This window comes from Trifolium pratense, linkage group LG2 (assembly GCF_020283565.1).
Source record: "Trifolium pratense cultivar HEN17-A07 linkage group LG2, ARS_RC_1.1, whole genome shotgun sequence".
Classification (NCBI taxonomy): Eukaryota; Viridiplantae; Streptophyta; class Magnoliopsida; order Fabales; family Fabaceae; genus Trifolium; species Trifolium pratense.
Window position 1 is genome coordinate 15952665 of NC_060060.1, and position 25033 is coordinate 15977697.

The 25033-nt window shown below is 34.9% G+C and overlaps 3 protein-coding genes across 3 annotated transcripts; 2 read left to right on the forward strand and 1 right to left on the reverse strand.

Annotated features, from left to right (window-relative positions):
* Positions 1–1861: 1861 nt before the first annotated feature.
* LOC123907586 (putative ankyrin repeat protein RF_0381) lies at positions 1862–3973 on the forward strand. Its single transcript, XM_045957904.1, has 2 exons — positions 1862–2132; positions 3125–3973. The coding sequence occupies exons 1-2, from the start codon at positions 1990–1992 to the stop codon at positions 3756–3758; spliced, it is 777 nt and encodes a 258-aa protein (XP_045813860.1). The 5' UTR covers positions 1862–1989; the 3' UTR covers positions 3759–3973.
* A 4029-nt stretch (positions 3974–8002) lies between these two features.
* Positions 8003–12795, reverse strand: LOC123907588 (protein NPG1-like). The gene is made up of 6 exons (XM_045957905.1): positions 12499–12795; positions 11790–11960; positions 10910–11162; positions 9338–10548; positions 9035–9182; positions 8003–8727 (listed from the first exon to the last, which is right to left on the reverse strand). Exons 2-6 carry the CDS (start codon positions 11940–11942, stop codon positions 8408–8410), a joined length of 2085 nt encoding a protein of 694 aa, XP_045813861.1. The 5' UTR covers positions 11943–11960; positions 12499–12795; the 3' UTR covers positions 8003–8407.
* A 4323-nt stretch (positions 12796–17118) lies between these two features.
* Positions 17119–21361, forward strand: LOC123907589 (ATP-dependent Clp protease proteolytic subunit 4, chloroplastic). The gene is made up of 2 exons (XM_045957906.1): positions 17119–17636; positions 20674–21361. The coding sequence occupies exons 1-2, from the start codon at positions 17179–17181 to the stop codon at positions 21143–21145; spliced, it is 930 nt and encodes a 309-aa protein (XP_045813862.1). The 5' UTR covers positions 17119–17178; the 3' UTR covers positions 21146–21361.
* The last annotated feature ends 3672 nt before the right edge of the window (positions 21362–25033 follow it).

Here is a 25033-nt window from a genome sequence, read left to right on the forward strand (position 1 = left end):
ATTTCTTCCAAGAGATAGCGCAAGAACAAACTGACCATCACAGTTCCTGAAACAACAGGCTGCAGAAGTGGTATTTGTCTCTTGAAAAAATCCAGCATCAACATCACACTTAATCCACCCCAACATAGTCCTTTCCCGTACCATTCCGGAATGAATCAACGCGTCACTGTGACTGTTATTACGACTTGATTGAACCTCACACCAGGCTTGCCAAGCACTAAACGATTGTTATCCTATATGCACAACACTTGAACTATTAGCATTCCACACCTTATCATTTCTATTTTGCCAAAGGGACCAAATATGTACTGCAACTCGGCCTGCTATATTAACCTCCTCCTTACTACACACACATCGAGCAACAAATCCGATAACGAAACAAGCGCTGCAGACGAGAACTGATAACATGGTTCAAACCTGCCACAACCTAGCTATCTCGAACTTTACAATACCTTACAAACGTGTGCATATCGTCTTCAGGTTCTTCTTCTCATAATAGTCACAGAGGAGGTGCACGAATCCGCCACAAACTGGACCAGTTCAGCATTACACCAGAACCCAAAGCTGGGCGCATTTCCTGCATTAATAGCTTGTTTTATGGATCTGACAATGTAAATACCATTTTTGTCTCCCTCCCATATTACATGTCTTCTTGCACCTGATCGAATAAAGGAGCCGCAAAGATAGATTTCACCGCTTCATCCGTAAAAAGAGCATTAACTCGATTAGTATCGCACACCTTCCCCCCCTCCACCATCAAACTGTTAACATGCATTGAATACACACCTGAAACTTGAGGTGAATGCAGCCACCTCACTTCATTGTTACGAATCCACGGATCCTTCATCACACTTATTTTACTCCCATCTCCAATAACCCACTTACAAGTAAAAACTTGTCTAGCATTCCATCCTCATGAGCTTTGCTCAATTAACAAGGGAACTTGCATTTTATATGTAGGGCCGGGTTTCAAATCCTGGACACCCCACTATCCATCTCAAGAGTGAAATTTCTAGCCACTAAATAGCTAGACAAAAAAAAACTTGTCTAGCATTCCATAAACTCTGCAAATCATAGTTAGGATTGATTATAGTCAAGTTTAGCCAAGTTTATCAAAGAGAGATGTTGAAAAATACTACATGGGTTCGAAAAAATTGAGTCAACAAAAGTTGATATATTTTGTCAAAATTTTGAATCAAATAGTATATTTTAGAAAGTCCGACAAACTATTAAATAAGAATTTAATTTACATATATTGTCAGTGTAAAGTTATTTTACACATGCATCAAATAATATATTGACACATCGGTGTAATGTGTTTTAAAACACATGATGTGTCACATTCAATAAATGATGTAACAACATAGTACTGAATGCATGTGTAAAATAATTTTATTCGGACCTGGTATCAGTGGTATTTATACTACTAAAGTTATGATTAAAATAATTCACATTTACTAAAAATCACTTATTATTTCTCTTTTATATATATATATATATATATATATATATATATATATATATATATATATATATATATATATATATATATAATTCTCACATTTACTAATAAGTTGACATTTACATTGATAATTTACAATACTATTTTAAGTTGAGATCTTAGATATTTCAACTAACAATTTGCTATTAAAAAAATAGATATTTCAACATTAATGTAAATTAATATTGACATGCATCTCATAGTATTACTTTAGAATAATTTAGTGTTTTCTAATTACTTTTATAGTAACAGTTTGGTTAAAAATAAAAAAGTAAGTTTTAAATTTTGTAAAATTTGTATTTTACACAAAATATTCTAGAATTATTCTTTTTTCAAAAAATAAAATAAAAGAAAGACCACTTCAGATTTTTAGCACAACATTTGGCAAAACCGCTGGAAGAGAAGGGGAAAAAGGAATTAATCAATAAGCAGAAGCAGGGTTTTGTACCGAGTTGACAACAAAGAGTGAAGAAGAAGAAGAAAATCAGATGGGTAAAGGTAATCCACAGAAATCAGGCCCCGGCGGCGACCTTCATACAGCTGCAAGGTCCGGTGATCTCATAGCCGTTCAGTCAATTTTGTTTTCAAATCCTTTGTCTGTTAATTCCAGAGATAAGCATTCCAGAACACCGTATCCTCATTCCTCTCTATCTCTTATATTTCAATTATGAACCCTAGCTCTTTTTTTTTTTCATTAGTTTTATGTCTTTCCTTTTTGTATACACTGTGTATTTTACTTGTTTGTGCTTGAACCATATATTTTATGATATCATTACATGGTTATCACACTCAATTTTGTTATTGTATTTTGTGTCTGTGCTGAAATGTTTTTTATCTATTGAAGAAACTCATCAATTTAGTGTCCTCGTGAGTGAGTGAGCTTAGCTCAGTTGATAGGGACATTGCATTATATATGCAGTAGCCAGCGTTAGAACCCTGGATATCCCAGTCCCACTTATTCACCTTTTAAGGTTGAAATTTCTAGCCACTAGACTACTTGACCAAAAAAAAGCCCCATCAATTTAGTCTCTAAGGTATACAAAAATAATAATTAGTTCGTAGAGTATATGAAATCTGTCGATTTAGTCCATAATATCATAGTATGCTTTAGGGACTAATTTTTATTTGATTACAAGATCCTGAGAATTGGAATTTGAAGTGTGGTGTCCTTCATTATTTATTCAGTTAATACATGGTTGTGTTCTAGGGAGATATGGAAATAAGCAAAAAAAAATTATGTGGGACTGGGTTAAGTAACTATCTGGGTTTTTATTTGGAATTCTAGCATTGTCATGTTGATTCTTCAACAAGCAACTTTGGACCACAAACTACATTTTGCATGATTGTGTTTTATTTGGGGGGGAGGGGGATTGGGAATAAGGAAGAAAACTTTACTTGGAAAGTAGTAAATAGTAACCGGGTTTTCCTTGAGAATTCTAGCATAGATTGCCATTTTGTTTCTTAAACAATCCACTTTGGACCATAGATTGCATTTCAAATTATTGTACTCTAGGGAGAAAGGAAATAAGGAAGATAATTTTATCTGAGGTGACATAACCGAGTTTTTCTTTGTAATTCTAGTATTGCCACGTTGTATCCTTAACAAGCAACTTTGCACCATAGACTACATTTAGCAGCATTTTCTGGGCAAACAGAGGTAGTCAGTTACCTCTGCAAGAACAAGGCTGATGTTGGTGCTTCTGCTATCGATGACATGGCTGCGATACACTTTGCGGCACAGAAGGGACATTTAGAAGTTGTTAGGGCTCTGGTTTCAGCTGGTGCCTCTTTCAAATCCTCTACTCGTAAAGGAGTGACTCCATTACACTTTGCTGCTCAAGGTTCCCATTTGGAACTTGTCAAGTACTTGGCCAAGAAAGGGGCAAGTCTCACTATCAAGACAAAGGCGGGAAAGACCCCTTTGGATCTTGCTACCAATGATGAAGTCCGCACTTTTCTGGAGGGATTTAAAAAATCAGATAAGAATGAAGAGTCGAGAATCGACGATAAAGCCGAAGGATCTGATCCAAAAGAAAATGAAGAATCTGATCCAAAGGCATCATCCTCTTTGGGATCTGATGGTAATTTGAGTAGTGAGCCTCCTGCAGCTGCTGTTGATGAAGAAAAAAGTGAGAGAGAGAAGAGGAAGAGTACTGAAGATGATGCAAGAGAAGACTCATCACAACGGAAAAAGGCGAAAGTTAAGTTAAGCCATCTCCAAAGTTCAGATGATGCCCAAGAAGAAGAAAACCTGTAGGCTGGTAGAGGCATAGTAGAATTGAAATTTGGTTATCATAGTCTGTAATAGTATTTGATTTATAATCACTCTGTTGGTTTGGGATATTGACCATCTATTGACTGTTTAATGACCCTCTTTCTTTCTGAATCAACTCAATTTCATCATCTTGACAATATATCAGTTTTGTTGAGTTTCTTTTAAGCAGAAACCTGAGTGTGTGTTTTGCTCTCGAAGTTAACTTCCTCTTTTCTCTCTATGCAATTAATCAGTGATCACGATTAAATATGTTAGGAGTTCAGATCTGCTCCATTTTATTATCCTCCATTTAGTCCTGTCCATTGCACAAATGCAAAAAAGAATTCAATGGTTAAGATTAAAATTGAAAAAGTTGTTTGATAATTATTATATATATAAAAAAAGTAAATGCTCCCTCTTATACAACATTCACCGCTCCTCTTCCTTGACCGATGCAGCAGTGCTTGCTCTTCCTCCCATTGCAGCTGTCACCCCTCTCTGTCCTTCCCACCATCTCAGTGCCATCATTGTCACTCTTTTCCCAGTTTTATGCTGAGGTTGTGAGGGTGGAGAATGGCACAGTGGAGGAGTCGATTGCGGCAAAGCGAGAAGAGCGATTGTCATCAGAAGTATCGTTGCGTGGTTGGGGTGAGCGTCAGAGAGAAGTTATGTGTTAGTTGTTGAAACCTGGACGAAGAAGAGAGAATGGTATTGTTTTGTTGGAAAAAGTTGACTTTACTTTGTTTAATCTCAACCATTGAAAATGTTTTTTTTCCTCATCATGTCACGCATCTAAGCAAAAAAATTGGGAAACTTGAAGATAGAAAATTAGAGCGGGTCTGAACTCTTTCTTCTGTAGCACAATTTCCATGTACTAACTTTATTGCATACACTGGTGCCCTAAATATATAGTAGAACTGCAGAAATTAAAAAGTTGGTAGGAATATTAAAAATGTGTTAGCAATTGATATTATTTTTACATCATAATAATGAATTAGTTTATATTTGCATCATAATATTTTTTATTAGTTGTAAAAAAAATAGAAATGATAAAATCACACCTAATTGATTCTTCATCATTCCCTTGAAATAAATATAACTTCTGTAATCATGCATTTCAATCCTTAAAAATACCACCAACTACATGTATGACACCACCGATATATTTATTAAATGGATTCGTTCTCTCTCATTCTTCATGCATTAAATATTACTCTTAGAATCATGAATGTTAAGTGATAATGAGTATTATATAATTTAGAGCTACAAAGTGATTGTAAAAAAAAAAACTCATGAAATTTTATAATGTTCTATTAATTTTTTGACAAATAAAAGATCCAACCAATTACCACTTTTCTTATTTTTTATTTTTATAATAATCAATTACCACATAAACTTATATGAGAAACATCATCAACATTAATTAGTTTTTTAGTCTTTCATTTCTTTTGAGTTTTTTTTTTTTTTTTTTGTATTTTCCTATTTTTATTTCTTATTTTTTGACTACATACATAAAATACAATATACTTGTGCAAGTGCACAAATATTTTTCTAGTACTAAAACAAAAAAAAAATGTTATCATCAAACTATGTAAGTATTAAATAAAATTAGGTTAAGAAAAGAGAGAGAAAAGAAAGTTAAAAAGTAGTATCAATATTGTAAGCATAAATAAATGTTCTATCGTAATAAAAAGTTAAAAGTAAAATTAGATTAAGAAAAGAAAGAAGGAAAAAAAAAACTTACAATGTAGAGTTAATATTTTTCAACTTCAACCTCAAACCAGGAAAAAAAAAGAATAAAATTTTAAATCCGAAAAACAAAAGCTTATAAAAAATAAAAAAAAATCCGAAAAACAAAAACCCCACATTTAACATCAATATGAATGCATCTCCCCTCCCCAGCTTTTTTTTATATGAAAAACTCAAATCAATAATTTTTTAAATCAACAATTTATACAAAGTAGAGATCGAGTTAAAATCATCTCATCAAGATATAAGTATCGTTGACGTAATGTTTTAAAAATCGGGCTGGTCGTCAAACTGACAAAGTCATCGGTTTATTGGTCGAACCACCGTCACAAAGTCATTGGTTGAACCACATTACTAAACCAGGTAAATCGAATGACTCGGTTAATAAAACTCATAAGTTAGTGATAAACAAATTTAAAATAAAAGAAATAATAAGTACTTGTAAAATATAAAATTCAACAAAAAAATATTTAGAGTCTGTTTGAATTAAATTGTTTTTGAGCTTATGCAAACAACTTATGAATTTATATGTATTATTATAAGTTTGTCAAGGCAGTTTGTGATAAAATACTTTATAAAAATACAACATTCACCGGTGTAAACTTATAAAATAGCATAAAACCTAATTTATATTGCATAAGTTGTTTACATAAGCTCAAAAATAAGCTATTGCAAACGGGCCCTTACTACTTTATCTTTTATTAATTATTAATCAATTAAAAAAATATACAAAAGAACAGTTTTCTTTTTTCTGATATTAGAAAACTTAGAGATTTTTAATAAAATGTGAGCCACACAATCGATTGTGAAAATTTGTGTTTAAAATGCTTACCTTCGGTGGCAAATCATGATGCGCTAGACGACGGTTTAGCGGTTGAAATTCCACTGGTATGTTTCTTCGATCTCTATCGGTCCAAACATCGGATGAAAATACATGTTTCATTTGAATTGATGATAAAAAATATGTATCTTTTTAGGAAAAAAAGGAAGAAATAATAACAAGTTATTTGTGTCAAACTTTGATTAAAAAAAAAATATAATGTTTTGTTAATTTTTTATGTTTGTGGATCTCCGTGAGTACCGTGGAATCTACGAGGATAAAGATGAGGAAGAACACTCTCCCATGACAGGGTACAAGATGGAGACATAACAAATTTAGGAGCAGTCAGAGAGCGGGGAACATCCTCCGCACATTCTCTCCCCCATTGATATCCGTAACTAGAATATTACTAACTTGTCACTAAGAACTTATTATTTCCCTAAAATTTCTATTCTAACGTTTTACGGTGATAACATGGCTAAGTGTCATAATCATAATAATAAGTTACTATTCAATATTTTTTGTAGTTAGCATAGTGGCAAAAATTCCATAATAAGTGGAGTGTACCCGAACTTCTACATGTTGTTACCGACTGAGTTGTTATTATTATTATTGACAATATTTCCTACTCATTAACAACCTATAAAACTAAGTTCACTAACAACAACCCTTATTTAGGAACATATTTTAATCTATTAAATATACACTTTTCGACAAAATACCGATACCTAAGTTCCATAGCTTTACTTCCACTGGCCGATCATAATAAATTTTCTTACCCCATGGTCCTTCCCCTTTTAGCCGGTTGTGGACAAGGAGGGAACGAGAGAATATGTGTTTTACTACCAACCACAAATTTAATGTTGAACGCAACATTCATACCGGCAATTATAATCAAGGATTATTCTATCAAACCATCGTCTATTTCAGAGATAACCTCTGACATATTTTTCAAATATAAAAATGTTAAGTATCCTCCGACGAACGAAAAAGTGAATTAAACAGGATCCTTTTGTACATAATAGTAATAATAAATAGCAAATTAATTTTCAAATTTTTTATTGTAATGTAAATAAATGGTAAATACTTATACCAAATACCAAACTTATAAAAATACGCTAGACAGGTAAAAAAATGTAGGGTAATTTGTCTGCTTGGCTAGTCAAACACGGAATAATTCATAAATCTTTGGGTTTCGATTACCAAGGAATAGAGACTTTACAAATAAAACCTGGGGATTGGCATTCGATTGATGTTATTTTATATGTATATGGTTACGATTATCTACGCCCAATGTGCCTATGATGTAGCACAAGGAGTATTTGTTTGTCATATATATTCGTTAGGTGTTTATGGTATTATTACAGCGGGTTGGTCTAGTAATTAGGGGGTAAGTCTCTAATTTCAATTCCAACAACAGACTAATTAACTAAAGAGAGTAGAATTATTTGGGATAATAGAAAATGATGTTCAGATAAAGTTTCATCGTCTTAATTGTCTTATGAATCACCAAAGGAAACTTCAATGTTCTGTGCAAGTGCAGGTGATGAAGGTTTTTCTATAATCTCCAGATTAACAAATGCTTCAACTACTAAGGTTTCTTCATTATATAGACGCCCATTTTATCGTGCTTTTTCTGTGATTACTTGACACAAATACATAGGCAAAAACATCAAAGTTCAAGACAAATAACATGAATTTACAATAACAGCACCACATCTTACATTATAATTCAACTCACCTCAAATACATTTTTCCTTGCAACATAGATACCGCATTAAGCGACATACATTTTTACAAAGCTGAACAGCTATTGAACTACATCAAAATCTCTTCCGGTCGAAGTTCATTACAAATTTACAACTCATTCAATCTCACCTTATTTCGTAAATAATGTTTTCAATTCTTTTTCTTTGAGTCTATAGTTTGTGATGACAAATTTTTTTGTTTCCAAAAAAAGCAAAACAATTCCTAAATCTGTTTCTATTTTGTCCCATTGAACCCAAATGATGCATAACCAAAAATCATAACGGTATCAATCTCACTGAAGGCTGCAGAGTTAACCATTCCAAAATCGAAATATTCAAAGTACAGTGCTGAAACTTTCGATGGGATCAAACTCTTCCAGCATGGAAGCTGCCTGGAAGCAGTCCGCAGCGTCAAGCATTCGGCCATCATTCTTGTGAACCAATCCCAAGGAATACCAAGCCATCCGGTTGGTCGGTTCTATTCTAAGCGCATCAGATAGCATGCTTCTTGCAGCAGCCAAAGCCTTTGAACCCATTTTCTGAATCAAAGCACTCATTAAGATTTTGCTTGGAACATGGTTTGGTTCAAGTAGTATAGCATTAATAGTAGTATTGAGAGCTTCTTGGTTTTGTCCGCGTCCTTCAAACAAAATACCTGATATAGAAGAATATAAAAGTATTAAGAGTTTCACATTATGAGTTAAGGCCTGAAAATGACTTTATATGTGGGAGACATCTCTCACTCTACAAACCGATATTTTAAGGGTTGAGTTAGGCCTGAAAAGCCTTAGATATGATCAGTCATAAGCACTTTCCCGGTATGGACAGGAGTTTTAAAAATACGTAATTGAATAAATAGTCCTGCCTTAGTCTCAAATTAGATTGATTGACAAGAGGGTAAGGAGTATAAATTCAACATTCTAGAATGAAAAACTTAAATAGCACAAAGGATTTAGTCTTACTTTCAGTGCGCAAAATAGCTGCAGAGTACCGCTTCAACTCCCTGGCCTTTTGCAAACAGATTTCAGCATCCTTCCAATGAGAAAGGCTGGCATATAAATTTGCGAGACCATGCCAAATATCGAATTCATTAACTTTATCATCTTCAACCTAGAAACAGTTAACAAAATGAAAGTAAGATTGATTTTGCAATCAGTAATCAACAAATATCTCGACTTTTCTTTAATTACATCCTTGAAATTACTATGAGAGAATATTAAATAAAAATATTCGTCAAAGAAGATAACTTGACGGCAGAATCTTACCTTCGAACTAACTCGGAAAGACCCAAAGGATTTCTTCTGGGCTTGAACCAATGCAAGAAGGTAGCGATAAGTTTCAATAGCATCCATGGCTTTTGATTGGGAGATTTTCAGCTTTGCTTTAAGCTTAAGCAGAGGCCCCTGCTCCCATCTCACAATCTGCTCTAAAGCAGCATCTGTCACCACTTCAGCTTCCGCAAATCTTTGTTGTGCAGACAAAATCAGAGCAAGCAATATCCAAGCTTTCACTATAGAGCCACCAGTTTCATTGAAGAAATGCCGCGCGGAACGCAAAGCAGCGGTCAAATTTCGATGCTCGGCATATTGAACCGCCAACTCAAAAATCAGACCAGAATTGTTTTTCTCCAATCTAGTTGCCTCCTCTAACGACTCCAAAGCTTTGGATTGAAGGCGAGACCTCTCAATGTCAGAGGAAGCAACCTTAGCTTGCTTTCCGAGACAAAGTCCCAACATCCGTAGAGCAACACCTTTTAAATGCTCATTTGGACCATGTGCATTACTGATTGCTCTCTGTGCATGGCCGACTCCCTCGCCAGCAAGATAAGGATCTTCACTGCAGATCTTAGCAGCTAATAATAACAATGTAAGGTCATCTGGTCGTTCATGTTTGTGCAATGACTTCCTTAGCAGATTCAAAGCACTGACATTTTGTCCGGTTGCACAATGACATAAAGCTAAAGTATTCCAACGATCGATACGATGGTATACCCCAGGCATCAAGTCTTCAAATTCCTTTGCTAAAACAGAAGTTTGGCTACATACAGAAAGTGCAAAAGTTAGGTGTTCCATAATTGAAGGGTCCCATTTTATCTTACCAGCAGAAAACTTTCTTATAAGAATCATTAGAAGCAGAATCGCCTCTTCGAGATTATTTTTAGGAACATAAGAACCGTCAATCTGAACTGATAAACTAGGCGGACTTGCCTCCACACCACTGTACAGAAGAAAAACAGCAAATGATTTCTGAATTCTTGAACAACAATCATTGTCGAGGTTCCATTGACTGAGAAGGGCACGCCTATAAGCCGAGATTGCCTCGTCATAGCAACCACCTTGCTTCCAAAGCTCTGGAAGGAGCTCTACTGAATGGCTGATTATCTCTTGCAATTTATTGTCCACTTGAAAATTAGGTATACCCTGATAAAATATCTTCTCAACAGCATCAAGAATACGTTTACAGTCATCAGCAGCATCTACAAAGAAGTATTTGCAATTTAGATCTGATTCAGAAATATCAAATATAGTATTACTACCTATGAAGCGGTGTGATGGACACTGAACACGATACTACACTGAGACATAAACAAAGATAATAATTTGAGAAAATAAAAGTGATTAGCGTTGTGTCGATGTCAGACGCTCACACATGTCAGACACTGGACACACTTTCAATCTGAATTGTTGGTGCTGCATAGATTACTACTATAGGAGGAATCATTTCAGAAGAGAAAGCAAAATTAAGAAAGTAAACAACAGGTGGAGAACAACTTCCAACAGTTAAGAATAAAACTGTATATAATACTAACAGCCTTTTTAGAAAGTAAAAAAAAATACCCGCAAATTTCCCGAGTTTTTGTTGAGACTTGGCTTTTAAGTAGATGGCTTCAAGCACCAAACTAGCAGCATGCTGAGAGACTGAAGAAGGTGATTCTGTGCGAGTACGACCTTTTTTGGCGGGTGATTTTTCAGCAAAGGAGGATTGCAACCGCTGTATAGCAGCATGGAGATCGATCCCATCAAAGACACGGAGAGCACCTTCTACATTACCTCTCTGATACTCCAACTTCCCAAGAAGAGCCCTTGCTTCCTGTTAAAAGTTTTAAAAGTTAAAACTTTCAAATTTGCTACTACACCTCAAATGAAATAATGAAGGACACCAAAAGACCTTCAAATTTGCTCTAAAACTAAAGTAAAGATCAAATTATATCCTACAAAATCAGAAAAGTCTCATGTCCTCCAAATCTCCAAAAATTCATCGTTAACATGATTGATAAGTGATAACCTTGCCACTTGTTTAAACAAGGTCTCAACTCAATAGTAAGAGTTTAACCTTTTAATCTCAAGCAACAGACTCTTTAAATCCCGTTCAGGAGTTGTAAAAATGACCATAATTGTTACTTCAATGAATCTTAAATAATTTGCAAAAATGAATAATAGCAACCACATGCCTATAAGGTGAAAAAAAATGTTTCAGAAGTTAAGCAATGATGGTTGCAGCCATTTGGCAACAAAGAGTAGCTTGAGCTGAGCTGAGCTTCCTCCATTAAATCTAAATATCAGATTGGTCCTTAGTTTTTACTTCTTACTATACCACAAACATTGAAGTATCCAATCCATAAAAGGGAAACAAAAGAATAAAAGAAAACAAGGAACTTTGCGACAAAAAACATGGTAGGCACAAGCTAGGAAATTATGTGATCGTTATCAAACTAACCTCAAAATTGAGTGACAACCCTTCTCGCAATGCAGATTCTGCCTCTTGAATATTTCCTTCATCAAGCTTAGCCTCAACTTCTGTTGCAATCATACGGCTTCCATTTGCATGAACCTCTCTAACCGACAACCTCTCATTCTCACTAGACTCCATGTTTCATCTCCCCACTACCTGCACACAACCACACTTTTCACATTAGTTTCACACTTTCTTTATCACTTTAACCCTTCAATGGCATTCAAATTCATCATTCACATTTCAAAAAAGCTAGCACATGTTTGGATTCACAATGTGTTTGGCATAATCACATTGTGTCATCGCGATTCTGTCCAAAAAAGCTAGCACGTGTTTGGATTCTGTCGGAATCAATTTTACAAAATCAATTCTGTCAAAATCAATTTTTCTAGCTGCATAACCAAACATACACTTAGAAGTTTCATAATCACAAAAACAAAAAAGTTACCCCATTTTCCACGGTAATGGATCCAAACAATGCCTAATAAGATTTCAACTATCCAACAAAACTCATTATTCATATAATATAATGGGGGTTCCATAATAATGCAAAAAGAATCAAACTTTGGAAACAAAATTCAAAATTGTAAACAAAAAATCATTGGGTATAAAAAATTTGCAGATCCGAGAAACAAGGTTTGAAAATGTGAAGAACGAGAAGAGAAAAAGAACAAAACATGATTTAACGACTGACCAAAGCAATGGTGAGAGAGTGAAATCAAACAAGATCTAGGGGACCCTTGGTTTTGATCAGCATTTGCATCTAATGAAGTTACCCTATTTTGTTGTCTGTGTTTATGTTTGTTTTTGTCTTGTTTGAGCACAGAAGACGAATAGGAAAGAACAGAAACATAAGAGTGGTGGGGGTTTGAGGTCAACCGCTATCACAGCACAAACGCAGAATCTAGTGAGAATCTGCAAAAATGGAATGCGAAAGTACTATTTAACAAATAAAAATAAGGCAAAAAAATGGATTTATCGGCAGTTATATGAGTTGTGTAATTTTCTTTTACACATACATTTAATGACGTGTTAACACATCATTTAATGAATGTGACACATCACGTGTTTTTAATTATCATACATTATGTGTCGGTACATTATTGGACGCATGTGCAAAATAACTTTAGACTGACGGTGCATATAAATTAAAATCCAGTTATATATTGAATTTTTTTTATTTGATTTAGCCATTTAGGAATAAATAGATAACTGGTTTAATACGACATGCATATTTGTTTTTCTCTTATTTTTATTGAACTGATATTAATTAAGTTATTATTTTAGTTGTAGAAAATAAAATGATAAATTAACTTATACTTTTAATAGACGTCATTTGCCAAATGTTATATAAACACAAATTTTAAATACAATGCTGACAAATATACCATTTTACAATTTTTTAATCTGTTTCAGTACATGTCATAGACTCAATTTGTCTATGATGTCAAATATGTGTTTTGAAAACTGTGTTGAATTAATACAGCTCTTGAAGAATAGTATAGATTTGAGTCACTATCTTAAGCATATCAACAAATGCACGAGGGTGTAAACTTGAAACAAACTAAAAATAACAAAACACGAAAAAAGAAGCATAGCAAGAAAACCATATAAACACTAACAAAGTTGTTGGATCTTGACTTGCATAAAGATGGAGTAGTCAAAACACGATGTTGCCATGGCGTCTTTCGAGGGTGGTGCTCGAAGGTTGTTTCAACAATTGAGATGGAACCCATAACAGTAAAATATAGAGGCAGTTGATGAAGAGGATGACGATCTATTCAGAGCAAGATTTGTAACGGCACGATTTTTCTAGGTTTAAATTCTAAGTAGAGGATGTTGTTTTTTCTATTATCCACCATCAACAACTATAGCGTGCGACAATGAAATTTTGAGCTAAGGCAACACAAGCAAGATCACATATGCCACTAGAAACCGCTATCAAGAGAGATTAAAACGGGTGGTGGTGACATCGAATCGAGAAAATTGGTGGAGGGGCAAGCAAGAAACAAACAAGGAAATCATCATTACATAAACGAAATGACCACAATGGCAACAACAAGAGACAAACAATGTCAAATGGCGCTAAAATCCTAAAGGAGAGGGTTTTACACATTTGTAAAGCGGCGCAAGGATTCTTTATTATGTCGGTTATATAATTGATTAAATCGGTGTGTGCACGTTGATGATATTAAGTTAATGTTGAAAAGTTACGTATTAGTCTATGTTGAGAATAATCTCGCCATAAAATGAAAAAAATATTGTCACGAAAAGGTTGCAATTGGTCACAATTGAGTGATAAAATGTAATAAACATTAAAATTGTACTTCAATATGTATATTGAAATTATACTAGTGTTGTCGCGAAATTGATCAAACAATCAAACTTATGATGATGAGCATGATGTGCATTGCTTGGCATGACGAACAAAATAATTGAGATCTTATGTAATGTAAAGGCAAAAGAGTGTTAGGAATTCAATATAACACTTCATTGTGACTAAATTCAACACTTCTATAGAGCAACAAGGGTTTTCCTATATATGATATATAATGCGAGTTTGCAAAAGCTTGGTCACCTTGCTCTTCACAACATCCAAATTACTTACAATCATAAAATTCTCTTAATTTTGGGTTTATTAAAGATTTCTGGGCTGAACTTCGGGGTGACATTATGCGATTTCTTGCTGATTTTCAGCGTAATGGCAAGCTGACTAAGGGTGTAAATTCTACTTTCATTGCTTTGATCCCTAAAATTGATAGTCCCCAAGGGTTAAACGACTTTCGACCTATTTCGCTTGTCGGAAGCTTGTATAAAATTCTGGCGAAGGTTTTAGCGAATAGGTTGCGCATAGTGATAGGTAGTGTCATTTCTGAATCTCAGTCGGCGTTTGTGAAGGATAGACAAATCCTCGATGGCATACTTATTGCAAATGAGGTGGTGGATGAGGCGCGGAAGTTTAAGAAGGATCTAATGTTGTTTAAGGTAGATTTTGAGAAGGCTTATGATTCTGTGGACTTGGGCTATCTGGATGATGTAATGGGGAGAATGTCTTTTCCAGTCCTGTGGAGGAAGTGGATTCGAGAGTGTGTTTGTACGGCTTTGGCGTCTGTGTTAGTCAACGGTAGCCCGACTGATGAATTCCCTCTTCAGCGTGGGCTTAGGCAAGGTGATCCGCTATCCCCTTTTCTATTTTTACTGGCTGCTGAGGGACTGAATGTGCTTATGGAGGCGATGATAGCGAATAATTTGTTTACGGGATACAGTGTTGGTGAGCAGGGATCGATGACGGTTTCACACCTTCAGTTTGCAGATGACACTCTTTTGCTGGGGGTTAAAAGTTGGGCTAATGTTAGGGCTTTGCGAGCTGTCCTTGTGCTTTTTGAGACTATGTCGGGCTTGAAAGTTAACTTTCATAAAAGCATGTTGGTTGGGGTTAATATTCCTGATTCCTGGTTAGGCGAAGCTGCGTCTGCTCTGTGTTGTAGAGTGGGAAAGATTCCTTTCCTTTATCTGGGTCTTCAGATTGGGGGTGATCCGAGACGTTTGAGTTTTTGGGAACCGATGTTGTTTCGTATAAAGAATAGATTATCTGGGTGGAAGAGTCGTTTCTTGTCTTTTGGTGGTCGTCTGGTTCTGCTAAAGTCTGTCTTGACCTCTCTACCTGTCTACACTCTTTCCTTCTTCAAAGCTCCCTCAGGTACTATTTCCTCTATTGAATCTATTTTTATTAAATTCTTTTTTGGGGGGGGGGGGGGGGGGGTTGTGAGGATTCTAGGAAAATTTCTTGGGTTGATTGGAAATCTATTTTCTTAAGTAAGGAGAGTGGAGGTTTGGGGGTTAGGCGGTTGAGGGAGTTTAACCAGTCTCTTTTAGGTAAATGGTGTTGGAGGATGTTAGTGGACAGAGAGGGGTTGTGGTTTAGAGTGTTGGCAGCTCGTTATGGGATTGAGGGAGGTAGACTTCGAGATGGAGGCAGGAGAGGGTCGTCGTGGTGGAGGGAGATATCGCGTATTAGGGATGGAGGGAGTGAGATAGGGGGCAGGTGGTTTCAGGAGCAGGTTGTGAAGAGGGTGGGGGACGGGCCAGACACTTTTTTCTGGACCGATCCCTGGGTGGATGAGATTCCTTTGTGTCAGCGGTTTGGGCGCCTGTTTGAGTTGGCTGAGACCAAACTGCGTACGGTGGCAGAGATGTTTGCTTTAGGGTGGGGTGAGGGAGGCGAGGCGTGGGTGTGGCGGCGGCAGCTGAGGGCATGGGAGGAGGAGATGCTGAGGGAGTGTCAGTCTTTACTTCTTAACATTTTATTGCAGGCTCATTCTACTGATAGGTGGCAGTGGCGCCCTGATCCGGACACGGGTTACTCTGTTAGAGGAGCATATCAGCTTCTCACCTCACATATTTCGGTTACTATGGATGACGCGGATAACCTCATTTGGCATTCTCAGGTTCCTTTGAAGGTTTCCATCTTAGCTTGGCGTTTATTGCGTGACAGGTTGCCTACGAAAGTAAACCTGGTTACTCGAGGTGTTTTATCTTCTACAGCTCACTCATGCATTTTTGGATGTGGAGAGACCGAGTCAGCCCATCACTTATTCATCTCTTGCAGTACTATTGGTTCTCTTTGGGATTTAGTGCGTTCGTGGATTGGTATTCCTTTGGTGGGTTTTACTACTTTGCGTGACCATTTTGTTCAGTTTGTATCTTCAGCAGGTGGCTCTCGCGCGCGTCGTTCATTTTTACAGCTCATTTGGCTTGCTTGCGTTTGGGTTGTATGGACGGAGCGAAACCATCGATTGTTCACAGGATGAGCAGATACACCCCATATTTTGTTGGACAAGATCAAGCTTTTCTCTTTTAGGTGGTTGAAGACGACGAGTGTTACGTTATCTTATAACTACCATAGCTGGTGGTCTAGTCCTATGATTTGTTTGGGCTTTGTATGATTGGTTTATGATTATGTTTCTATGACTCTTTGTAAACTTTTGTAGTCTATCTTGACACGTCTTGTGCTGGGAATGCTGATGTGGTAATATATCTCATTTTAGTTTTTTCAAAAAAAATCTTAAAAAGAAATTAATTTCAACTTACATTAATTTTTCTTATAAAATAAATAAAAATATAGTGAGGTTAAGCATATCACAATTCAACCAATCGTTACTTAATTCGGTGATTGACGCTGAACTTTGTGGGCGGACCACAGTTCGATTCCTCGTAACTGCGATTGGGAGGGGACCAAAATCACTTGATGCTAGAACTGTGCTAGAACTGTCTTCTGAACCAGATTAAATTGGTAGCTAAAGAAAAAAAATAAAAAAAAAGCATATCACAATTCATTTCTCAGTGTCAGTTTCAGAAACATCACCACGCAACAATGGAATTCCTCACAACCTCTCATCCAAACCCTTCAACTTTCCTTCCATCTCCTTCATCACTCTCACGCATTCCTACCCCTTTTTCAAAACCACCCATTTCTTCTTTCAACCCTAAAACCTTTACTCCTTCACCATTTTCCCAATTTCGCAGAACTTCAATCAATTGCGTTTCCACAACCCCATCTTCAAAAACCTCCAAAAATTCAAACTTTGAATCCCAACATCAAAAACCCAGAATCACTTTTCGACTATCTTCGCCTCAGACGCCGGAACGGGCCATGAGAGGTGCTGAATCTGATACCATGGGGTTGTTGTTGAGGGAGAGGATTGTGTTCTTGGGTAATGAAATTGATGATTTTGTTGCTGATGCTATTGTGAGTCAGTTGTTGCTTTTGGATGCTCAAGATCCTAATAAAGATATTAAGCTTTTTATCAATTCTCCTGGTGGTTCTCTCAGGTTAGATGAATTTTTTGTTTTGTTTCATTGTTTATGTAGATTTTTAATGTTTATGATATGTGCTTTGGAATTGGATAAGTGTTTATGAGAATTGCTGTAATTGTATCTGATAAGGTGGATTTGGAAGATAAGATTAAAGGGTTGGAAATGAAATAAAAAAAAAAAGGGATTTTCTTTTGTTTGGTTTCATTGTTTATGTTGATTTTGAATGGTTAAAGTGTATGTCTTGGAAGTGGATAAGGGTTTATGCGAGTTGGTGCAATTGTATATGTTAAGGTGGATTGAGAAGATAAGGTTAAAGGGTTGGAAATGAAATAGAAAAAAGGGACCTTTTGTTATTAATTTTTTTGGGGAAAGTAAGAAAATGATTAGTCCCGTGAGTTTAGCTCAATTGGTAGGGACATCGCATTTTATATGGAGGAGTCGGGGTTTGAACCCCAAAGACTCCCCTTATTCACCTCTAAGGATGGAATTTCTAGCCACTGGGCTAATAATTAGGATAAATGTGAGATATTTTTGGTGGTTTGGTTTAATATGTGTTTAATTTCGATGATTAATGTGTCTGTTTTGTATTGATTATGATTGGATATTTTGGTCCATGCAATGTTGTCAATCGCTAATAGCGGAAAATAGTGGTTGGCTGAAATTCCGCCATGCTCAGTGTCTGATATAGCCTCTATTTGGCAATACTGTGTAGTTAGTAGCGCGTGTCGCGGAACAATAGCAATTTGTTCATATTCCGTTACACTATAGTGCTTTTATGCCACTATTTGACAACACTAGGTGCATATTAACCATTCAACAGAGCAGAGTGTTAGCGATGGAAATTAGAATTCCTCTTGTTTACATGCCAGCATTTTATGCTATTATATTTATACAATGCGATGGTCTTTGCATGTTGATGGGATTTTCCCTCTAGTTTAATTTGGGAAATGCAGAGTCTTTTCTTTTGAAGTATTTTGTTCAGTTTACAATTTTTTCTTTTGAGGTTTTTTGTCGGAGGATATTTTGCCCCCTTACTAAGAACTTTTATATTCTATCATTGTTTTCCTCTTCTATTCAAAGACACACACGAGCATGAAAACACGAAAACCTTGTCACATGATCTTCTTTAAAAGAATGGCACATTGACTTAAAGTTATATAAGAGTGGATCTATTTGCTCTTGGTTTTTTCCCTCTGCATAAACACGGCTTATGATATACTGAGCTTAATTAAAGATAGGATTAGAAATACAAATATTATAGAGAAAAATTTGGGCTAGCGTCCATTATAGAGGTAGGAATATGTCTTTTTAGGTGGTTTGAGCATGTATGGAGCAGGACCTAATAGTATGTCTTATGGTGTACTTGGAAGATAGGTTCATAGTTAGAGGTAGAGGGAGATCAAGGGATATTATAGGAAAAGTTGTTGTTGTTGTTCTTGCTCCTTGGTTATTTGTACGCGCACACACATATGGAGTGGTTATTGTGAGTAGTGAGAACCAATTTTATGGATAAATGATCAAGGAGTCAAGATAAAATTCGGAAGTCGAGACTTGATGTTGCTCCTTGGCATTTTATACTAATGTAATAATCTTGATTTTTTTTCCATCTGTTATATAGTATTGGTTTTCACATGTGCGTGCACCGTGCACACATTCATCTCTTCAATTGTTTATGCTGTGTCATTTGCTCGAATTGTTAGTACATTAGATACTGCCCTGATTCTGTACTGTGTGTCTATGTTGCGTTCATGTCCAGTACCATTTTTATGCTTCTTACCTTAACTTGCCAAAACCATTTTACTATCTTTCATTTGTTTCAAATCCGTCTAGTCGCCAATGCTAGTAATTATTGCTTTAATGGTTTGAATTAAAGGTGTAGTTCTCCCCCGCTGCGGTGGTATATTCATTAGCACCAGACGACCATTCTTTGTCCTGTCTTTTTGTAATCTAATCGACACATAATCAGTCCCCGATAGTAAACAACATGCCCCTAAATTTCTCCGAATTATTTGTAAGATTCAAATCCTTGTCCACTAAATCTTATGTAATCTATGTTACTTTCTTGGGATTGAGGTAGCAGAGTCGAAGTTGGATAATGCTGGAACTTGATATTTTGGAACAGACATGGCTTATAAATCAGTTTAGAGTCTAAACGGAAATGATATTAGAGTTAGCCCTGAATGCGGCCGATTCCAAAGACTAGGAGTCCCAAGATTGGTACTAGGCTGAATATTTCTTTCTTATTAATAACAAAGTTTGTACAAGTATTTATGTAGATGAGAGGAATAATCTAAATAGGAGTTATAGGACTAATTATATCATTATCCTATAATTGTGGAATCAAATCAAATATAAAAAGCTAATAGTAAGGAAAGGATAACAAATCTAATTACAATCAATAACAATATCTCAATCAACAGTCCCTTTCAAGAGATCACTGGCCACTCTTCAATTTCAGTTTAGGAGATTTAGGACATTAAAACCCTTTTGGTCGTGTGCTGTTTGCTGTTATTTATTATTTGGTGTCTGTAGTTGGGGAGGAATGCTCGAATTTTCAAGGACAGCTACTTGCAGTGTCATCTTTTATGGGATAAAACGGTTGTCTTAACATCTTCATCATCCTCATCTAATAATGATTAATCCGAAGCAGTGCCTTTGATGTATATATAATTAAAAGACTGGAAACCTTCACTTAGATGAAAAACTTTTTTCTTTAGCCGTTATTTTGTCTGTACTCTGTTCTTTCTCCATTTTAGTTAACCAAGGCCATATCAGAAGGGCCATATATCTGTTTAATTGCCTTAATTTCACTTAGAGCTAGTGTCCAATGTACGGTCTTTTGGACTTGTTTATTGATGCTGATCCAACGTCGATAGATATGTTCTCCTTTGTGTTGTTTAAGTTAGCATTGACATAGTGATCCTCTATGCTGTTAGGCAGCTAGATCTGTCTGACAGCTAGGTCTTTGTTTTTCATTGCAAGTGTTTATTCTGTTTGATCCGTTGCATTCTTTTTCGCTCCTGACTTATTTTGCATGCTATTATTTCTTTAGTGCTACATTGGGCATCTATGACGCGGTACAGCTTGTGAGAGCTGATGTTTCCACAATTGCAATGGGCATTGCAGCATCAACATCCTCAATTATCCTCGGTGGTGGCACAAAAGGTAAGCGTTTTGCTATGCCCAATACGCGAATCATGATCACTCAACCCCTAGGAGGTGTTAGTGGACAAGCCATAGATGTAGATATTCAAGCGAGAGAAGTCATGAACAACAAGGACAGTGTGTCGAGAATTATATCGTCCTTCACCGGTCGTTCTATTGAACAAGTTCTGAAAGATATTGACAGGGATAAATATCTGTCTCCGATTGAAGCGGTTGAATATGGATATATTGACGGGGTAATTGACGGAGATAAGATTCTTCCTCTTTTGCCAGTGCCAGAAAAAGTGGGTGAAGCAACACTAAACATCTTTGATCCGGATTTCCTATCCCCAACTATCCCAGATGATGAGATATACTAGCTTTAAATGATTGATAATGGTTCGGTATATCATTGAATACTTAAAATTCATCCCCTTGCGAGGATAGCAGCAGTATACAACTTTTTAGGCAAAATATTATGTTGTAACAAACTCTGAAAGTTTCAGGCTTATTGTGTGTAGGATGCTGTGACAATTTATCTGTCTTTCGGTTGTGATCGAGTTATGGAGAAATTTGTTGATTATTGTTATTTGTAATTCTATTGTTCCTTTATTATCTCTTATTTCAAGTTACAAAGGTTGTTTTTTAGACCTTTGACAACAGTAAGACAATTTAGACCTCGACTAATCCGAGTAGAGTCATGGGAATCTATACACAAGCATTGGAATTTTGCCAATCTGCTCACTCTTGTTACCTAAAAATTGTCTTAGAATATGTTTGGATTGATGGATTGAAAAGTTGTTATAGATGTTAAGTTTGGCGTGATATGATGTGTAGCGCCTATTGAGGAGTTACGCTCAAATTTAGTTGCACCATTTTGACGTGATATGATGTGTAGCGCCTATTGGGGAGTTGCGCTCAAATTTAGTTGCACCATTGAAAATGCTCTTAGCACAATGAGATAACATAGCTTGAGTTTTAGTTCATTGTCACTCAGTGCACTGTAGCAGGTAACAAATTTTCTGAGATCTTCTTGAATACAACACATGATTCCTTTTTTAAAAATAGAGTTTCCATTCTTGAAAAGGCAAGTTCTAAATAACCTTAAAGATTTTGATAATTGAAGAACCTTAAAGATGATTAATTGTTTATGAAAATAAATAATAATTAATTCGAAGCTTAAATTAGATTAAAATTGTTGAAAATAATACACACCACAAAAATTGTTGTAAATAATGATTATATACTCCCTCCGTCCCAATTTATAAGGGGAAAAACCTTTTTTTTTTGTCCCACGAAAAACCATTTTCAAGAATATTTTTTTTCTTAATCTCATAAAATTAAATGCAAATTGCATTTAATTTTTTCTCTCTCTCCCCCTTTTCTTAATAAAGTAATAAACAACAACCAATAAAATTTTTTATATTTTTTAACAACAAATTTATAAAAATAGCACTTAATGTGATTTAAATGAATACTGTTAGTGGATAGTAATTAATCTTCTACCTATACTCTTTTGATGACAAAATTTTATGTACTAATTAACTCCTGGGGGTTAATTACCTAATTTAGCATAGTAAAATAACACTAAATTGAAGTAAAAATAATTACCAAGCAAAACATAAATTATAGCATCTACTAAAAAACATAAAACAGAAACAAATTATAAAAACAAAATATCCTTTTTTTTCCGAAAATAAAATAAAATAATACTATTGTTAACAGAAAATGTCAATAATGATAGATACTGTTTTGTAGGTCAACCTTTGTCACCATGGAAACAAAATGCTGCCGACTCATCAACGAAGGAGCCTTTTTTTTTGACAGAATCAACAAAGGCATAATTACTAATTAGTGATTAATTAAACAGTAGACTTATTAATTTTTCTACTCTATACAAAATACAAAATGTTTGACTGAGAGCGTTTGGAGGAGATAACGCGAGTCTCTCTTAGCTTAACTAAGATTATGAGTTTGATCTTTAACTTGATGTTCATTTAAATCTCACACGATTTTAGAAATTAGTCTCTGCACTTGCGCGCAACAAATATATAATTTACCAAAAAAAAAATGCTTGGATGTGATATAAAGATGTAAAAAATCTATTTCAATTTAATCAGAAGTCATAAGTTCGAATCTAACTCTACAAATAATTATCTAATTCGAGAAATTAATTTCAACAGTTTATAATCGCGCAGATAGAAATATCCTTTTCAAATAAAACTACAAAAACTCAACTATGAGGGAATGTCACACAGTGACAAAAGCTAAAAAGTGCAGCCGTGTCTTTTTTATTGAAAATTTGGGAAACTATTGCCGGATGAACCGAATATTCCTTTGAATGATAGTGCCATTTCATATTTTGACTCTGGGTAGGACGTAGGAGGAGTATTCAAATTCAAAAGTCCAAACTAATATTAATATTTTTTTTATAAATCAAAGTCTGACGATTTCTTGTACTAATTATGCCTGCAAATGCAATGATGCTAGTCTATTACTAGTTATTATTAAATCATTTTAAAAAAATTATTTACAATTATAAATGATAAGTAGCTTAAATAAATTAAGCTTGAGTTTAGAGTAGACTAGCATTTGATTTATGAGATTTTTAATTAAAAAAAATATTTTTTATTTATAAAAAAGGTTCTATATATTTTGCATATTTTCCGAGAGGTCACTTAGTTAAGAATTTACTCTTTAACTTTGAGATACTCGGTTCGAGACCTGACATCGAGAAATATTCTATATATTTTCGGAGAGATTAAAAGAAAAATAATTAAAAAATTCAAAAGATACGATTAAATTTGATTTATGCGAAAAACATTCATAAAGATATTTAATTATTGGGAGATTAGTTGTTTTTTTACAATACTTTCCTCTACCTCAAAGAGCAGCAGTTAAAATTTATCAACAAAAATAAAATAAAATAGAGCATCAAAGTAGTTAAAAACTGGGAACTAGTAAACTACCTTAATTAAACAATGTGACAATGACAAGATTTGTTTTAGCTGTTGGTTAAACAAGAAGCCAGCCAAGCCACATACCTAAAATCTTAGTATTACTTATTTAAAAGCTAGCTTATTGCAATGAGAGTTTTTTTTTCCACCTATCACCTTCTTGCATCATATTTTACTTTTCCGATATTTAAGTAGTGGTTGCGTAAAGAATGGTATTTTTTTTTCTCAAATTTTTCATTTTTATAAAGACCACTACTTATGTAGCAGACATAGAGTATTTTGGTAATTTTTTAGGACGCATGAGAAAATTGACATAGTGGCAAAAAAAAATCTCTATTGCAATTGCTATTGGAGATGCAACTAATAAGGTTTATTTATTTTTATCTTCTAAAATATTTCGTACGTATTTTCAATCTAAAAGTTAAAAACTAATCTTTCAAAATATCGAGATCTATTTGAGAAAGAAAAATAGAAACATGAGAGTATTCTCCATGTAAAAATCTACTTTCTTCTCCGTATCTCACAAAAATATATCCCACCAAATTCCGCAAATACGAAAAACACAAAAAAAAATATTGAGATCTATTTAAAACATTAATATTTTTTTGAGTTTTCACCACCAGTATCCGGTCTAATGGACCGTCTAATATGGTTTGAGGGTCAGTCATGACATCAAATGGTTTTGACTTCCTCCCGATCGCAGTTGCGGAGGATCGAACTGTGATCTTCCCTACCAAGTCCAATGACAATTACCACTGGACCAACTAACAATATTTTTTTTTATATGCATTAACTAGAGATCTAATACATGACCCTTGACAAAAAAAGAAAGAGATCTAATACATGACCATATGCATATATAAGAGATCTAATTATTTTTCATTTGCCTATCAAGACCAAGTTGCATATATGATTAGGAGACGTGCTAAATTACGTCCTCTTCTTTTTGTCCCAACCAAAAATGTAGTTGTAACGCTGTTATATCTAGCTACTTGTTTTAATATGTTTAATGTTTAATTCCACAAATGATACATCACAATTTCTCAATTCATATAATAAATTATTAATAACTAATTGTTCAACTGTGTGTGGGTACATGTATGTTTATAAGAACGTCATTGTGCTCTATTTTATTCTATCCAAATTTTAGGTATATATATGATATGATATGCATTTAACTATTTTAGGTATTGAGATTTCAGAGGATCCTTTAGGTAATGTGTAATCACACTAAGTGAATTTAATCTGCTAAAAAATAAAGAACTGGACGGGGCAACTTCAGTTGTAATGTATTTGATTTCAAAACTATTC

Excerpts from the sequence above, each read along its gene's own strand:
- LOC123907588 (XM_045957905.1), bottom strand. The coding sequence starts at position 11,942 with ATGGAGTCTAGTGAGAATGAGAGGTTGTCGGTTAGAGAGGTTCATGCA. Across the intron at positions 10,549-10,909 it reads AAAACTCGGGAAATTTGCGG|ATGCTGCTGATGACTGTAAA; the intron begins GTATTTTTTTTT and ends ACTTCTTTGTAG. Across the intron at positions 9,183-9,337 it reads CTTTCCGAGTTAGTTCGAAG|GTTGAAGATGATAAAGTTAA; the intron begins GTAAGATTCTGC and ends AACTGTTTCTAG.
- LOC123907589 (XM_045957906.1), top strand. The coding sequence starts at position 17,179 with ATGGAATTCCTCACAACCTCTCATCCAAACCCTTCAACTTTCCTTCCA. Across the intron at positions 17,637-20,673 it reads TCTCCTGGTGGTTCTCTCAG|TGCTACATTGGGCATCTATG; the intron begins GTTAGATGAATT and ends TTATTTCTTTAG.
- LOC123907586 (XM_045957904.1), top strand. The coding sequence starts at position 1,990 with ATGGGTAAAGGTAATCCACAGAAATCAGGCCCCGGCGGCGACCTTCAT. Across the intron at positions 2,133-3,124 it reads GATAAGCATTCCAGAACACC|ACTACATTTAGCAGCATTTT; the intron begins GTATCCTCATTC and ends TTTGCACCATAG.